Source organism: Bos mutus, chromosome 4 (assembly GCF_027580195.1).
Source record: "Bos mutus isolate GX-2022 chromosome 4, NWIPB_WYAK_1.1, whole genome shotgun sequence".
NCBI classification, from domain to species: domain Eukaryota; kingdom Metazoa; phylum Chordata; class Mammalia; order Artiodactyla; family Bovidae; genus Bos; species Bos mutus.
Window position 1 is genome coordinate 49,857,916 of NC_091620.1, and position 19,421 is coordinate 49,877,336.

Sequence of the window (19,421 nt, forward strand, 5' to 3'; positions counted from 1 at the left end):
AATGGAAGTTTATACAACTGAACACCAATACTACCTTTATCACTTCCATAATAATAGAACACTGTTTTACTGAGAGCACACCACCGTTTCTGCCATTCAAATCCCAGGAAACTGTGATCTACAATAAAGGGAGAAAAGAACAGTTTAGATGATACACATTACCTTTATAAATATAATGTGATTTCCCCATTGTAAAAGGAAAAGTTAGTTAATATGATTTCTAAGGTTCCTTTTAGCTGTAAAATTCTATGACTAATTAGTTTGTGTCTTCTTTTCCAAAGCACAAACAAAATATAAAACAAAGCTAAAAGGAATACACTGAAGCAGAGATGGGGCTGCTATATTTGTGGGATCAACTACACGGCTAACAAACTTTCCTGACAGGAATAGTCAAAAAGGCATTTGACTATAAGGTCTTAAGATAATTGATTCATCTGGGTCACATTTTCTCATCTGTCATAAAAAGGAGGGAGGAGGAGTTGACCTAGATTATTTCTGTTATCTCTTTTGGCTTTAAAATTCAGCTAGGAAAGCTAAGAAAAGCAAATGGAATATATATAGGAAGCCCAAAGGGACTTCCTGAGAGATAAACTGAATGGTAATGAAGAGGCCATAATACTACCTCCATATTTCATTTCTATTATATATTAGTGTTGAAAGAGTGAGACCATATGGTCAACTCTCAATTATCACAGCCAGTAAAGAGGAACACTGAATGAATAACAGAAAATGGCAGAAAATATGCTAAGCTTGATCTGAACCATAGCAAACATGGCATATGTCAGGTCAGGAAAAAGATAACCCTCTGCTCAGCCAGGTGGGATAATAGTGAGAAGTCCCATCCTGGAGATACAGTCAAGACAGGAAGAGGCAGGAAACAGCTCCTGAATCATCTACAAATACCCAAGGTTGACAACAATAAACTGGGTCAAATGTTTTATTTTGTTCTTAGAAAGTACTCTAAGCTGAAAGCTATATTTTGTAGTTGGGATAATGTCATTAAATTTTCCTAGAGTCTTAGATTTTTAGGTTTTTCATTAGAATCATACAATTTACCTTTTCTGCGTTTTTCAAGGTAGCCAGCCTTTAACACAAAAGGAAGGTCCTGGGCTGCAACTGGAGGAAACTGGTTTCCTATGGAAGGTAAGGAGCAAAAAAAAGCAGTGATTAATCCCTTTTAGAAAAATTAAGTATCAGATCTCATTAGATTCAGTATACTTTTAATTACTCAAATTAATTAAATCCAAGTCTATTAGTTTTATTTCATATGTATTCCATAGACTAGTCCCTCTCCACCTCCTGTGAATCTCAAGAGCAAAAAATATTCTGTACTGTTACATCTTAATATATTATGCTCCCAAATACACAATAATATTATGTAACTTGATCTCTAAAGGGTAATACTTTTTGACCTGCATTCTATAAGGAATGGGCTAGGACACTGTTATAAATAATAGTGTTCAATATCTTTATAAATTCATTGGAAATATACTACAGTTGCTTTAGCATTTTACTAGAATGCTGCTGCTGCTGCTGCTGCTGCTGCTAAGTCACTTGAGTCGTGTCCGACTCTGTGCGACCCCAGAGACGGCAGCCCACCAGGCTCTCCTGTCCCTGGGATTCTCCAGGCAAGAACACTGGAGTAGGTTGCCATTTCCTTCTCCAATGCATGAAAGTGAAAAGTGAAAGTGAAGTCGCCCAGTCGTGTCCAACCCTCAGCAACCCCATGGACTGCAGCCTTCCAGGCTCCTCTATCCATGGGATTTTCCAGGCAAGAGTACTGGAGTGGGGTGCCATTGCCTTCTCCGTTACTAGAATGCTAACAAGTGAACATAACAAGTCCAATGACAGTTTCCATGGAATACACCAATAAAAATAGTCTTAAAATAGTTTATGATAAATAATGTTTTGATAGGAAGCTTATTATATACAAATTAATCACAGGTATACCTGTGGCGGATTCATTTCGATATTTGGCAAAACTAATACAATATTGTAAAGTTTAAAAATAAAATAAAATTAAAAAAAAATATCCAGTAGCTATAAAATCATGTGGTTTTTCCTTAAGAAACAAAAATCCAAATTAAAGTACTAATTTCAGTTCCCTGGTGGATCAATTTTGCTCAGTTCATTAAAATATATTTAAATGGAGTAATAATTTTGAAATACATATAAAATTTTAAGGAAAGCCAGTGGGAAAGTTTGAACAACTCTCCAATCAATGTATCCATTTAATCCATTGAAGGTAAAAGTTATTTAGTATAGTATTTTTGTACATAAAATAAAACTAACATAAAGGAATCTTATCTATGTGAGTAGGTCCTGGTTAACCACTAAATTAAAGAAGGTGACTATAGTTTGACTTGCTTTTTTAAAAGAAAAGAAAAAATGATTAATAGCATCTTTTAAATTAACCTAGGTTACACCGACAAACAGAAATATTATATCACGTAGAAATATGAAATTTTAGCTAATATAAAACCATTTAGGAAAATTTTCTTTCTAAATAAGATTCCTGAAAACAAAGTATCTACCTCTTCAACTAAGCAAGATGATAGTTAAGTTTTTGTGGAAGTATGCTTGGACTCAGGCTTTTATGTAACTGGCACATAGAGTTCTTAAGTGAACTATACAAAATCCCTTTGTAGGAAGCATCATTTGGATGACATTTCAGAATGAGAAAGCAAACATATTAATTAAATATTCAATATGATTATTGTATGTCATGAAAAAATGTCTACGTGGTTTGTGCACAGTGATAAAAATAGAAAATTCACTGCAAACATACCATAAATAATTTTGAGTCTTTGGGATGATGGAAACAAACTCTTAAGCACTCATTTATGGATGAAATTAAGCTACCCAAGGAAGAGGCAACTTTTCAGTCTTTAGGTCTAATACAAAAGGGCACAGGGAACAATTAATTACCTCCACTTGGCTACATAAGGCTCATGGAGAAGTAGAGCCATGACCCTCTCATATCCATTGGGGCATAAAATAAATGTTCTTTACATATAAAACAAATGCTCTAAATCTTAAGAAGAAACTTTACATTCTAAAGAGAAATGGGTACCTTTAGAATAGCTTTCAACTTTAAAGTTACTGGTCCAGAAAAAAGGAGGGGAAGAAGTGGAAGAGAAGAAAGGGAATTAGAATTTACAAAGGTGAATCTATATAACCCAAAGCTCTTGCTTTAAGAAAAATGTTGATTAAATTTCCATCTGGTAAATCAATAAAATTTGATGTCACAAGCAACACTTATTCTGAATTCTAAATTCATGTCTCTATTATAAAATCTTTTATTTCATTCCTAAAGGGGAAAAACAAATTTTCTGACTAAAATTTCACTTTTCTAAATTCCTTTTGTTATTTGTCCAACACCTAGGTTTTGTTTAACATACACATGAATTTTTTAAAAAGTTAAAGTAAAGTAATAGTAATCCCTTTAGATACTTCAGATTTTAAGTTCTCTGTTTTTATTTTTTTTTTAATTTTTTATTTTATTTTTAAACTTTACATAATTGTATTAGTTTTGCCAAATATCAAAATGAATCCGCCACAGGTATACATGTGTTCCCCATCCTGAACCCTCCGAAGAACCACTGGACTTGTGTAACACCATAAACATATAAACATTTAATACTTTTTGATGGTAGAAATTGAAAATTTGTAACAAGATATAAAAAGTAATAATTTCTCTTTAAAAAAATACGAACTCTCACATCATTTAACCTCATATCACTGTACCTAGAATGATCAACAGTATGCCACCATTTAAGGAGATACACACTGATTCAAATAATTATTATTGTTGTTCATGTGCTCAATTGTGTCCAACTCTTTGCAACCCCACAGACTACAACACGCTAGGCTTCCCTGTCCTTCACTATCTCCTAGAGTATGCTCATGCCCATTGAGCTGGTAATGCCATCCAACCATCTCATTCTCTGTTGCCCCCTTCTCCTCCTGCCTTCAATCCTTTCCAGCATCAGGGCCTTTTCCAATGAGTCACCTCTTTGCATCAGGTGGCCAAAATATTGGAGCTTCAGCTTCAGCATCAGCCCTTCCAATGAACACTCAGGACTGATTTCCTTTAGATTGACTGGTTTGATCTCCTTGCAGTCCAGGGGATGCGAAAGAGTCTTCTCCAGCACCACAGTTTAGAAGCATCAGTTCTTCAGTACTCAGCCTTCTTTATGGTCCAAATAATTATTAATAAGACTACCACAGACAGAGGTGCCTGGTGGGCTACAGTCCATGGGACTGCAAAGAGTCAGACAACCACTGAGCAACTAACACACACACACACAAATGCAGCTATGCTGATACATAAGGAAAAGAAAGGTAAAGCTAATATAAACCTATCTGGCAGGTATCAACAAAGAGTTGCTGAAAATCTGCCAAACACAATTATATTATCTCACCAAGAGAAACTATGCATCACAGCCAATTACAACGTTCCAACAAACTCACAATTATATTATCAACTCTGTTTCACTACCAAAATTCACACCCTTGTCTCAAAAATAAGTTTAGCACTGAGCTTTAATCCTTTGGCACAGGATTCAGATCAGATCAGATCAGATCAGTCACTCAGTCGTGTCCGACTCTTTGCGACCCCATGAATCGCAGCACGCCAGGCCTCCCTGTCCATCACCAACTCCCGGAGTTCACTCAGACTCACGTCCATCGAGTCAGTGATGCCATCCAGCCATCTCATCCTCTGTTGTCCCCTTCTCGTCTTGCCCCCAATCCCTCCCAGCATCAGACTCTTTTCCAATGAGTCAACTCTTCGCATGAGGTGGCCAAAGTACTGGAGTTTCAGCTTTAGTATCATTCCTTCCAAAGAAATCCCAGGGCTGATCTCCTTCAGAATGGACTGGTTGGATCTCCTTGCAGTCCAAGGGACTCTCAAGAGTCTTCTCCAACACCACAGTTCAAAAGCATCAATTCTTCGGCGCTCAGCCTTCTTCACAGTCCAACTCTCACATCCATACACGACCACAGGAAAAACCATAGCCTTGACTAGACGAACCTTTGTTGGCAAAGTAATGTCTCTGCTTTTGAATATGCTATCTAGGTTGGTCATAACTTTCCTTTCAAGGAGTAAGGGTCTTTTAATTTCATGGCTGCAATCACCATCTGTAGTGATTTTGGAGCCCAGAAAAATAAAGTCTGCCACTGTTTCCACTGTTTCCCCATCTATTTCCCATAAAGTGGTGGGACCAGATGCCATGATCTTCGTTTTCTGAATGTTGAGCTTTAAGCCAACTTTTTCACTCTCCACTTTCACTTTCATCAAGAGGCTTTTGAGTTCCTCTTCACTTTCTGCCATAAGGGTGGTGTCATCTGCATATCTGAGGTTATTGATATTTCTCCTGGCAATCTTGATTCCAGCTTGTGTTTCTTCCAGTCCAGCGTTTCTCATGATGTACTCTGCATATAAGTTAACTAAACAGGGTGGCAATATACAGCCTTGACGAACTCCTTTTCCTATTTGGAACCAGTCTGTTGTTCTATGTCCAGTTCTAACTGTTGCTTCCTGACCTGCATACAAATTTCTCAAGAGGCAGATCAGGTGGTCTGGTATTCCCATCTCTTTCAGAATTTTCCACAGTTTATTGTGATCCACACAGTCAAAGGCTTTGGCATAGTCAATAAAGCAGAAATAGATGTTTTTCTGGAACTCTCTTGCATTTTCTATGATCCAGCGGATGTTGGATTAGGCAAAGGATTAGGCATTCAGTAAATGTTGGCTTTTATTAATTATAATTAAATATTATTATTATACTTAGTATAATTATTAATTCAAATGAATGGTTACCAATGTGACTATAAGACTATTTAATGTTGCCTAGGGAATTTTAATCAGAAAAATGAAAAAAGCATGATTTGGTAACTGTATTTGTTAAGCATTACAGTTATTTTAAAAGCAACTTGAAGATTTCTTTCTGAATATATGAAAGTGGTTGATAGAGAAATTATATCCTAACTCAAAGGAGAAAAAATAATTAACCTATACTCCAGGGCAGCTTATTTATACTGCAGACTATCACCTCATAGCTTTCTAAAGTGGCCAAAAATTTTCAATACCCTGACAAAATAAACATATACTGACAAAGCCAAGTCTGCTTTTTATAATATGAGCATGTATTTCTTATATAATAGTCCAACTTTTCCAAAGAATATCAATATTAGACATTAAAACTAATACCCTACAAGAGCAGGCAAGGAATGGGTCTTCTTCCAATTTTTCATTTTGGAATCTGAAATATGCAAAATGGTAACAATGTCACAAAAAATTCAAAGAAACAAGTATCACGTGCCTAGTATATCCTACTAACTCAGTGGGAAAAAGGAAGCAGTGGAATGCAAATTTTCTCATAGGTAGGTATCAATATTTTATTTACAAGGCCACTGTTTTTAAAAGATAATTCACGAATTCTAGATTGTGTCTTGAAACTTTTGTCTTAAAATCAAACTGTGTTATATAGTGGACATAGTCCACCAGCAAGCTAAAGGAATGGACTCCAGAATAGAGAAGAGCATGAAAATATTTTTTAAAAATTACCTAAAACCCAAGTAAGGTATTACCCAATTTTAGTAATTTTATTAATCTACAGTTTTAATTTTTTCCATTGAAACTAGGAGGAAAAATACTGAAATCTTTAAATATAGCCATGTATTAAATAAATAAGTTCTATCTTTTAAATGCTTTAAATATTAAAATATTTAATAACAATATTTAATAAAATATTAAATAATACCCCATTCTAAGATTCCATGAAATATATACACATTGATACTCTTCTTGCTCTTTCAATGACAAATGGCCAAGGATCAAGATGGATTTAACTTTCAAAAATATCTAAAGTGAAAATTGTTCACAACATATTTTCATAGAACAATAGATAACTGCCTTTAGATCTAGCATAGAATTGTCTTATGTTGTTTCAAAGGTTTAATTTCTAACTAGAATCGTGGTCTGGAATAGCTGTGAAAGAAAATACATACATAAATATTTGTCATATTCTACTAACTCAATTCACATGGAAAATTTGGAATCTCAAATCTTTTCATCAGTTTTTTTAGTGGCAACATGAAAATTATGTATTTAAAGGACACATGAAACAACAGTAACACTTAAGAATTACTACAGTAACTAAAGGATTACTACTTGTGTTTCCTTAGCATAGTCCTTTTATAGTTTATTTTCTCAATGTATCACTACTACTCTCTTCAGAAAGAATTAATCAATGAATATACTAGTACTGGTGATCCCTAAATCTATCATGATACTTACTTTAAAAAAAAAAAAGGCTCATATTTGGTTAGACACAAAGACAGTCAGCTTCCAATTAGCAGGACCATAGAATCCCCAGAGGTAGTTAAGCCTTGGCTACCAGATTCAAAGACTGATAAGGTCCCTGTGATGACACCAGGGGCAAAAATAGAAGTTGCAGCTCACAGGTTTGCCATCTGTTAGTCTCTCCACCCCCTCTATAAAATGGCAAGTCATTTTAAAAGCTACTCAGCAAAAGCTAAATAACTATTCCACATTTGCCTTTATTAACTGTTTCTTGATATGGAAATTCCAATAGCCTCATGAGAATCATCAATAGGTCTATCTGAAACCAAAGAAGATAATAACTCAATATTACAGCTCTGTGCTCACAGGAAATGCTTCATGAATATGGTCCAAAAGATATATTAAATGCTTGTTCAGAGTCCAAACAAAAGCTATATTACATCAAATATATATATGTAACTGTGGCTGATACTGATTTTCATGGAAATCTGTCAATACGTAAAATTCAAGTGGCAATAATAGAAAAATTAAGAATCAGAATTAAGAGAAATCTGAAATCATGGGGGTTCATCAATAACCACTAAAATAGCAGTCAAAAAGCCATAGATTGAAAGTATGTGTGGATTATGTTATCCATAAAGTTATATTATCCTCATTCACTTAAAACTGCTTCTTTTACTTAAGAAGTATGGCCAGGATTTGAACTATCTAATTATATATCTGAAGATTGCTTTTTTAGATAAATTTTTAGTATAGGACTATTGTCCTTAGCTCATAAATTTAGATGTAAAAATAATATCTCTTGAAGATTTCTGATTCTTTGGTCCAGTGATAGACCTTAAGCTGTAACATTTTTTAATGCATTGAAGTTATTGCTTATAGAATTTTAAAAATGCTTTTATCCAAAAATTCCAGATATACCAATTTGTGGAAATGTCTGTAAGACTCCTTCAGTTATTTATAGGGATAAAAGCATATCAATGTATTGAATCCATCATTTTAAAATAAGGGTTAATATGAGTAATTTCACTTTATAAACAAGACTTCTTTTTCATATATTTATAATACTGGGCACTCTTTATACTTTTACATTTTTGTAAAAGTTACTTTTTAATAATACATCATTAGATTCCACAGAAATAAGTTAAATCAAATTTCATCTCCTATATACAGTTACTTCTCAGCTACTTTGTGTCTGACTATATCTTTTTTTTTTTTTTTTTAGTGGTTAAAAACAACACAAATTTCTAATCTTCCAGTTCTGGAGGTCAGAAGTCCAGAAAGTGTCTCATGGGCTAAAATCAAGGTGTCAGCAAGACTGTGTTCCTTCTGGAGCCTGGAGGACAGACTCTATTTCCTTCCCTTTCCAGCCCCTAAAGGCTGACCCATTTCACTGGCTATTTGCCTCCTTCCATCTTTAAAGCCAGCAATGGTTATTTGAGTCTTTTTCACAACGTCCTTGTTCTGGTTACAATTCTTTTGCCTCCTTCTTCTCATTTAAAGTGAAAAGTGAAAGTGAGGTTGCTAGTCGTGTCTGACTCTTTATGACCCCATGGACTGTAGCCTATCAGGCTCCTCTGTCTATGGAATTTTCCAGGCAAGAGTACTGGGGTGGGTTGCCGTTTCCTTCTCCAGCTTCTCATTTAAAGGTTCTTGTATTTACATTATAGGCTTCCCTTATAGCTCAGTTGGTAAAGAATCTGCCTGCAACGCAGGAGACCCAGGTTCAATTCCTGGGTCGGGAAGATTCCCTGGAGAAGGAAACGGCAACCCACTCCAGTATTCTTGCCTGGCCCACCTGGATAATCCCCTTATTTTAAGGTCAGCTGATTAGCAATCTGACTCCAAATGTGGACTTCTCTGAGGCACTATTATTGTGCCTACTGTACCCCTCATTATCATATCAATTGGCTATTGATTTTTGCATATATTTGGAACTTATGTATCTGTCCACATCTTCTCTGTAACAAGAAAAAAACTTAGCTAAATTCAGAAAAGCAATATTTTTTTAAAGTTTATGATACACAAACACAGAGAAACTGTGGTACAAGCTTAAAATGGAATACATTTTTTCTTAAATTAAAAATAAAATTATAACTATATCAAAATTTTAAGATATTCTAAATAATTAAGTATATATGGTTATGAATTGGATTTTAATTTAATGTTTTACTTTAACACAAAAATGTGCCCCAACTTGACTTTTTTTTTTATTGAATTATAGTTGATTAAGGGCTTCTCTGGTGGTTCAGATGGTAAAGAATCTGCCTACAATGCAGGAGACCTGGGTTTCATCCCCAGGTCTGGAAGATCCCCTGAAGAAGAAATGGCAACCCACGCCAATATGCTTGCCTAGAGAATCCCATGGACAGAGGATCCTGGTGGGCTACAGTCAAAAGGTCACAAAGAGTCAGACTCGACTGAGTGACTATCACTTTTTCACATATAGTTGGTCTACAATGCTCTTGTAAGTTTAAGGTATACAGCAGAGTGATTCAGTGATTCAGATATATATATATATATTTCTTTTTTCCCCAGATCCTTTTTCCTTACAGGCTATTACAAAATATTGAGTATCTTCCCTATGCTATATAGTTGGTTTGTGTTTGCAATTTGATTTGTATTTAAGATTGTGGTTAAAACCTTGAGTCTTAAACTCAAATTGTAGCTTGACTATTAGTTCTGTGACTTAGGCAAGTTGCTTGATTTCATTTAATTTAGTTTTCAAATATTTGAATGTAGGTGTTAAGAGGGCACACTATGGAGAATTACTGTGGAGATTTAGAAATATAATATTTGAGATAACTACTCTAAAATGTTACTTCTTCTTTTTAAATAGCAATGCAAATTTGCCAAATCCATTGCTCCATAAATAAGAAAACAAGAAAGCTGAAAAGAAAAACCACTACAATAAAATCTGAAAGCCTTTTACTAATACAAATTTCTCTCCAGCAATAGCTATTTGGCTATGGTTTTTCCAGTAGTCATGTATGGATGTGAGAGTTGGACTATAAAGAAAGCTGAGTGCCTAAGAATTGATGCTTCGCTGGAGAAGACTCTTGAGAGTCCCTTGGACTGCAAAGAGATCTAACCAGTCCATCCTGGAGGATGTCCTGGGTGTTCACTGGAAGGACTGATGTTGAAGCTGAAACTCCAATACTTTGGCCACCTGATGTAAAGAGCTGACTCATTAGAAAAGACCCTGATGCTGGGAAAGATTGAGGGCAGGAGGAGAAGGGGATGACAGAGGATGAGATGGTTGGATGGCATCACTGACTCAATGGCCATAGGTTTGGGTGGACTCTGGGAGTTGGTGATGGACAGGGAGGTCTGGAGTGCTGCAGTCCATGGAGTCGCAAAGAGTCAGACACTACTGAGCAACTGAACTGAACTCCTTCCTTACTTATATTAGCTCTGTATCAAACACGACCTTTACCATACTGACAGACTGTAAGTTTTAAGCATTTTTTTAAAAAGTATCATCAAATATAAATTAAAAAAATATATATAAACAAATATCAGCATGGTTCAATAAGGTAATAATAATTGCAACAGCTAACATTTATTATGTCTTTAAGGCTTTACCATGAGTTAAGCATGATATAGTCATCATCTCATTTTATTCTCTTACATCCCCAAAGGTTCCCAATGGAAAATTAAGGTCACAGGTATGAGGTGGATCCAGGACCCCAAGTCTGTCCAATGAAGCCCATTCTCTGAAATGCTATGTCCTACTGTTGATGAAATAAGTGAATGTCATCTATAGAATGGAGAAGGAAATGGCAACCCACTCCAGTGTTCTTGCCTGGAAAATCCCATGGACAGAGGAGGCTTGCAGGCTATAATCCATGGGGTCGCAAAGAGTCAAATTTGACTTAGAGACTGAGGGCATCTACAGAAACTCTATAAGACAATATCATTGAATTACTGTTCTGTGTCATTAATTACAATTATGCATTTAAAATTCTACACTTGTTTCATTTTCTACAAGATTTTAGAGAGATAAATTTCACTTCCTAAAAATGTCATTTTAAAAGATTTCCATTTTAGTTTAAAAACACATTCACACAAACATGAGACAAATTAGTAATGAGAAAACTGATTGCTATGGAAGGAAAAAGAGGCTCTTTTTGTATGCAGATTCCTCTGGCAAACTATATTAAATATGAAATAAATGTAATTTAGACTGGATTCTTAAGCTCCTTTCCATTCAACTATGTTTTAGTTTTGTGTAGGCTATACAGCAATCTTATTTTTTTCTCTTTTGTAACTGTTTTATGTTTTAAATTTAAGCTATAAATTTTTATAATTATTTTTAGAATAAAAGTAACATTTTTCTAGATATTTGGCAAAACTAATACAATTATGTAAAGTTTAAAAATAAAATAAAATTAGAAAAAATATTCTTTAAGTTCATTTTCATTGACTTATTTTTCCTATTCTGTGTATAAAAAGTTTAGAGTCATTAACAATATAAGATCATATCTGAAGTATCTGAAATAGGAATCCACAGAATATCTTCTATATTATATAATATAATAAAAGATACACTTTTGTTTCTGCCTTGAAGAAAGAACAGATACATAAACATACATACATACATAAACATTCTATTCCCATCTCCCCAAAGAATCTATTATTGAGGGGTGGTTAAAATAAGTGAAAAATATTCAGTATGAAAATATCAACTGTGAAATCATTTTATGACTAACCTAAATTATTGAGTTGGGATAGAGTCTGCCATTCAAAGTGTTAAAAGGATCCTCTTGAAATGCGTGCATGTTATTTCTCTTTTCTCCCTCTCTCACTCAGACACACACACACACACAATTTATCTTCCTCTCATCTGAAACATATTTTTCTATAAGTCTCTTTTTTCAATACAAGTATGAAATTAACACATCCTTACCTATTAATTTAGGAATACACTGCTTTATTTCCCCCACAAAGCATTTCACAAGCATTTTTTTAACCGTGTTGTATGAATTCTTTTTTTAATTAATTAATTTTAATTGGAGACTAATTATAATATTGTAGTGGTTTTTGCCATACATTGACATGAATAAGCCATGGGTGTACATGTGTTCCTCATCCTGAAGCCCCCTCCCACTTCCCTTCCCTTCACAGGCATTTGTGTACATATATTTGGTAAAGAAATTAAAAGCAAACAGGAGAAATTTGTATGTATGTGTGTGTGTGTATATATATAGCAAGTACCTGTATAGAAAAATGTTAATATTAAGGGAATATGAGTAAAGGGTATACTTGGAATTCTTTGCACTATTCTTTCGACTTTTCTATAAATGACATTATTTCAAATTAAAAAAAATAAAACATAAGTAAAAAATTTAGACAAAACTAGGAGTCAGGATAGAACACAAAAGTTGGAAATGCAAAACTACTACTTATCAGGACTGGGGCAAAAATTCAGTTAAAAGCTTTATAATAATCAACATGAAGCAAGAAATAATAAGTTATGTGATTCACTGCCCATAGTTAAATACAGATCATTGCTCAGGGAGGAACAAGCAGCAACTATTCTCAGTTCCCAACATTGAAATAAGAAAGACATTTCTCCCATGTGGTCACAATGTCCTCAATAATATTTTTACAGTAAGTAAAATAAAAGTTTCATAGGGTTGCCTCGTATAGCATCACTCATATTGCGCCAACAGCATAATGCCAAAGTGAGATTCAGTAAAAGCAATTCTACCAAGTACAAAACCAGGTAGCCCAAGTGTATAACTCCCAAACAGCTATGTTAAACTTAAGGATAAAATCACCGAATGCCTATAGGAATAGGCACCCTGACATTTTTCAGACAATCCCTCTAAAATACTACTTGTCTTGATCAAACTTCTGGTAAATATCAAATCCCAGGCAGAAGATATGACCCCTGCAAGAAGCTAAGACAGCTCTTTCTGTTACTGCTTAAGAGTCATACCTTAACAAGCGGCCAAGCTGGAAGTAATGTTGATATATACTCTTCTTTATAAATTTACATATAAATTTGTAAGGTTTAATAGCTTTGCAGGACCTGGATGAAGACAACCTTAACACAAAAACAAATCAGCAGCTGTCCTTAAAACTCTCAGTGCCAGAATAATTCTAGCTTGCAAAACATTTGCACATGCCCACTTTACCTAAATAAAAACATCCACAGAACATGTTACTGAGATTAAGAGAATGAGTCTACTCTACAATATGAACTGGTCATCTTATACACATCTGGGTAACTGAAAGAATTAGAAAACATTGTTATTTATGTAACTGAGTAAATTACTACAGAATACAAATTGAAACTTCAATATTAGACCAGTTAATGCATAGCATGTTTTTTTCCTCTAGTACCTGAAAATAAAAGCATACCATATGCTGAATCATCTTTCTGGTCATCAACTTCAGAGTAACTTTTAACAGTCAAATGTGGGACTGGCTCAGGAGAGACATTCACATGGTACTTACAGTATTAGCCTAAAATGATATGTTCACAAGTTTATCTTTTCTACTAAGCTTTGAGCAAGGGATCATGACAGTGATTCTCAAACTTGAGTGTGCACCAAAATCACCAAGGGTAAGTATTTAAAAGGAGAAGGCAATGGCAACCCACTCTAGTGCTCTTGCCTGGAAAAACCCCACGGGTGGAGGAGCCTGGTAGGCTGCAGTCCATGTGGTCTCGAAGAGTCGGACACGACTGAGTGACTTCACTTTCACTTTTCACTTTCATGCATTGGAGAAGGAAATGGCAACCCACTCCAGTGTTTTTGCCTGGAGAATCCCAGGGACGTCGGAGCCTGGTGGGCTGCCGTCCCTGGGGTCACAAAGAGTCGGACACGACCGAAGCGACTTAGCAGCACTTAGCAGCAGGTATTTAAAATGTAGAAGCACAACATTGAATTAAATGACATTGTTCTTGATGGTATATTTTAAAACCTCATCTAGTACTAGTTTATAGGACTTATAAAATATGTTCTAAAGATGTTTAATATAAAATTAAAAGAACATCAATAAGTAGATACAATACACTTCTGCAGTCACAACACTGAAAACAGAGGGAAAATGCCAGACGTACAAACAAACGATCATGAGGATAATGATTTTGTTTACAGCGTATCTAACTTTTGAGTCATTAAAATAATTCTATAAACATTTTATATGTGTTAACCATTGCCCATCTGGTCCCCCACTGCTAAAAAGAAGAGGAAGAGAAAACTGACAGGAAACACCAGAGGGGCAAGATAGCAGGTAAAGGGCTTTCATAACTGAATAGCAAAAACGGCATACCATCTTAACACCCACTTTCACAGTTAATAACACTCCAATTCAGTTCTACACTTTAACAACCAACATAAAGTAAGAGATACAGTGCAAAGAAAAAAAATAAATTGGAACTGCACATATAGTATTAAAATTGCCCATTTTTAACCATGTGATTTTAGCATATTTTTGAAAAATTAGTATCCGTGATATAAAAAGTCAACTGCCAAATAGTCTAACTGCCATTTACCATGAGTTACACATCATAATGCAATCTAGTAATTTGTTCACTGTGTGGACTATCTCACCCCAGGTTCACAAGGTGACACAGTCCAACTGTCCATGGTCTCCTTTTCTCCTAATTAAGAGCTGTCATTACCAGAACAAAGTCACTACTAAAGTTTTTATTCAAATTAAAACTTCAAAAAGAAGTTCATTGGATGTTAAAAGGAATAAAATGTTTGTCAACAACTTCCAACTATGGATTCAACTTCATGCAACAAAGAGCGCCTTTTAGCCACATGTGAACACCCACCAAGACAGTTCAGCTGTGGTATCTCACTGCAATGTAAGGTGCTGGCAGATACCTCAGGCAATTTAGGCAGTGAAACCGTCTGAACGCAGAACCTTAGTTTGCTCGTGAATATTTAAAATATACAATGACCTCTTAAAAACATAGAAAGACTTAAAATCCAAAGGAAATACATCCTACTCCATGTGAATAAATGATAAAACATAAAACAAAACTTATTCAAAATAAATCCAGATATGGTAAGCTCTTGTGGTAAGATATTCCATTACATGTCTTTCTCCACAAATTCAATCTGTAATTAATCATATGTGAATAGACCATGATGTATATTCTCACTGAAAAAAATTTACAAATATTACATTATATATATACCTAAGAATACAATTATAGTTAGTAACTAAATTAATTCGATTAAGTTCCCTTCATCTGGATAGCCTCATCTGCAAGATTCAAAGTTCTACTTTACTTTTAAATGATCAAAATACATTAAATTAGAGAAAAGAAACACCTCAAAAATCCCTCAGATGATAGAAACCTATGGTAATTTGATACTTGGTCCAATGATCTCTTACCAATCAAAGAAATCAGGTATGATATTAGAAACCTTTTTTGCCTTCAATCTTTCCCAGCATCAGACAAAATAAGAAGAGGGTGGTAGAGGATGAGATGGTTAGACAACATTGACTTAATGGACATGAACTTGAGCAAACTCTGGGAGATAGTGGAGGACAGGGAGGCTTGGCGGGTGCAGAACATGGGTAAATCCATACATGGATAAGAATTAGTATAATCACTAATTTGTCAAAGAATGACTTTCTCATGGGGTGAATAGGAAAAAATATTTGCATGGATGTCACAACAATGAACTCCTGCATATCACCAAGAAGAAGTTAACAGTTTAACAGAAAAACAGGTAAAAAGTATGAACCAGGCAATTCACAGAATAAGTACAAAAGCCAATAAACATGAGAAAAGATGAATGTTTACTGATTTATTGTCTTTCCCCAGCTGTCCTTACCTCCCCTAGAATGTGAAATCAGAGACTATGCTGTCTTACCCACTGTGTATCTCCAGGGCCTACATTAGCACCTGGGACACAGTAATACTCATTAAATTTTGCTGAATAAATAAACAAACCTTACTGAAAATGAAAAAGAACAAACTAACCCACGACTCAATGTATGTGAGTCTGAGTAAACTCCAGGACTTGGTGATGAACAGGGAGGCCTGGTGTGCTGCAGTCCATTGGGTAGAAAAGTCAGACACAATTGAGCGACTGAACTGAACTGAACTGAATGCAGGGTAGAATTTTTAAATGAAAAACAAAAGAGAATGTCTCCAGATTTTTAAACAATTTAAATTAAGTCAATTTATATTATTAAATCACAGCCAGAAAAATTTCAACCACTGATCTAGAAGATTTCATTTAATCAATACAAGTGTACAACTTGAAAACAAACCCCTCAGTACGAAGATATACCCTTGAGACTGTGCAGACAGGCCAAGTCTCATGTATCCACACTAATGTTCACTCTGCCTGGAATCTGTTACTCTTTACACCTTTCCTCACTTTATCATCTCTCTCTACCCTCACCGCCTAGAAAGCATCCAGTTCATCCCTCAGGATAAAGCTCAGCTCTTTGAAATGCATACTATTATGTCACTACAGTGACATAATAAAAATATTTGTAATAAAGAAGATCAATTTCTCAAAAAGATTAAAGGAAGCTATCTTCGCTGATACAATTCTAATTATCACTGATTTTTTTAGTATTCTAAAAAAGTCATTTCAGTGAAACAAAAGTGTCATTGGTTTTTAATTATCCAGATATTTCTATATTTTCCAAAACTCTCCATCTGATTACAGAAACAACCAAAGGATTTAGATAAAACATATTCTGGGAAAAATACTGATGCATTTCTAGAAGTCCACAAGGGCTAGACATGTTCTTGGTCGTAAAAACAAGCATTTATTATAAATTCTTTTTTTTTTTTTCAAAATTAAATAAATCTAAAGTTTTTAACATTACAATACTAACAATGGATTTTTGTTTTAGGACAACTTAGATGCTTTTAGACTGATTCACATAAAAATATCAACAAAAATAATTGTGCCAGGCTATAACTGGTATTCCAAATTCCATCTGGGAAATAAATTTTATGGCTACACTATAAACTTCCAAAATCCTGAAGTTTTAATAGAATGCTGACACAACCTTAACCATAACATTTCTAGCAACTGCTGCTATAATAAATCTGTCAGTTTCTATAATGCCTATGACAAATCCATTAATATGAATGATGTTCACTTCAGATAGCACACCACACAGCAACTGCACAAGTATGTCATCTCCATTCTGAGTAGCAAATCAGTAATCAATATTTGTAAAAGCAGCAGCTAATCCTTTGTAAAATCACTGGTTCAGTGATTGAAGAGTTTGCTCAATCCACACAGTTAATCCCTCTTCATCTGCTTGAGCCCGCTATTTATCCCAGCCTCTCAGAGTGCTAGCTATGGCAGATTAATACATCTCCACACATTAAACATGACCTGACAATTGACACAGGATACTGCTGACAGGATAAGCTCTACAAACAGTGGCCTTCTAAAAAGGAAGCTGAAAATTAACATTCAGAAACTCAAAATTTACAAATAGGCCCCCACTACCCCTTCCCAACTCCAGTCACTCCTGATTTATTGAGCCCTCTTTATGAAATGTATCCTTATTTTTGGTTTTAAAAGTCTTCTGGCAGATTCTAGAATGCTTGTTCATAAAGTATGCTTTGTTATTAATTTAAGTCAAGGTAAATAGAAGTTTTGTGGCCAAGAGAAGAGGCTCATTTGTATAAAACCATTTGGCGAATTCTTACATATAAAGTAAAATTCTTATACGTAAAGTAGAATTCTTACATATAAAGTTCTCGGCTAATGGTACTTCAAAGTTCTACATTTGAACAAAATTTCAAAAAAGCATTTTAATATTTAAGGCTTTGAATAGAAAAAAAAAGATTCATTTTCATTCTAAAAAGTGATTGACAATATTACAAGTAAAGTGCTCTATGCTAACAGAAACTGATACTATACAGTTATAAAATAAAAAGTTCAGTCATCCCTAACAATTAGATGATATGACATTACTCTCTAGGAAAATATTAAATTTCATTTAAAGACCTAACAGAAATTTCCTTAATGAAGTTTATTACAATTAAGATGCACCCTTGAGACTACTTAAGAAAAAGCAAATGCAAATTTTCATGTCAAATTAAGAGTAAAGAACAGGCACAGAAAAAAATTCTTTCCTCACTCAATATGTTGAATAAAATTAATTTTTTAAAAGACAACATGCACTCTTGTACATGTACAACTTCTGGTTAGTTGTATCTAAAAAGGAATATCAAACAATTAAATCTTGCATTTCTCATTCCTCCTGGGAAGAAGAGGAGGCCACAGAAAGACTGAGAGAAGCAATATGAGAAGACCAGGGGAGAATGGTTTCACCAGAAGCCAAAAGAGAAGAAGATTTTAAGAGAGGAATGGAAGACCAGTAGTATCAATTATTTCAGAAAAGCCAAGAAGGAGAAACGCTAAAACTTACTTACTGAAGATGCAAATTCAGAGGCTGCAGTGATCTTGCTGAGATATCAGGGAGCAGGTATTGTGGGCAGAAACCATGAGTAATTAAGAAATTAAACGGGAGAAAGGGGAGCCAGGAAAAGATAAACGGTCTTTTAAAAAACTCAGTGGTGAAGGAGGAGATGAGAGGAAACAGTAACAAGGAAGAAACTGATTTCTAAGTTCACTTTCTAACTCAGTATTTGTAGAAATATTCCTTTTTCCATATAAAATTTCACTTTAGTGCAACATCTAGTCTTCAAAGTAACTAAAAGCCAATACTGTAATTTTAAGAGTCTGACATTTTAAACTTAAGTATAATACATTCATATATAATGTTTAAAAATAAATGATAATAGGTTAAAATGATAACTAGCATTTGAAAATTTAGGGTAACATTTGTAATGCAAAAATGTTTCATATGGTATACTGCATATTTTAAGAATGCAATCTTAAAATCTAACAGCTTCTCAGATACTAAGCAAAATAATTTGTTAGCCAGCTGCATTTGCTATACAAAGAATTATACACATAACCAAATCTTATAACTGGTTCTAATTAGCCTTACTGAAAGAAGCTGATGCACAGTGTAAATAAAACGACAGCAATACTAGCTCAACATTATAGGTGATCAGTCCAAGTCAAGAATATAGCACATTAGATAAGTAGAGAAGTTTGCCAACAGCTAAGAAAAATAAATTTCAAAACTC

At 34.5% G+C, this 19,421-nt stretch overlaps 1 protein-coding gene across 1 annotated transcript in view; it reads right to left on the bottom strand.

Annotated features, from left to right (window-relative positions):
- SKAP2 (src kinase associated phosphoprotein 2) overlaps nucleotides 1-19,421 on the bottom strand; it is a 171,174-nt gene that overhangs the window by 70,987 nt on the left and 80,766 nt on the right. The window contains exons 5-6 of the mRNA XM_070369455.1: nucleotides 1,057-1,134; nucleotides 35-118 (exon numbers count right to left, since the gene is read on the bottom strand). Coding sequence (XP_070225556.1) covers nucleotides 35-118; nucleotides 1,057-1,134 — 162 coding nt within the window. The remainder of the gene's footprint in view (nucleotides 1-34; nucleotides 119-1,056; nucleotides 1,135-19,421) is intronic.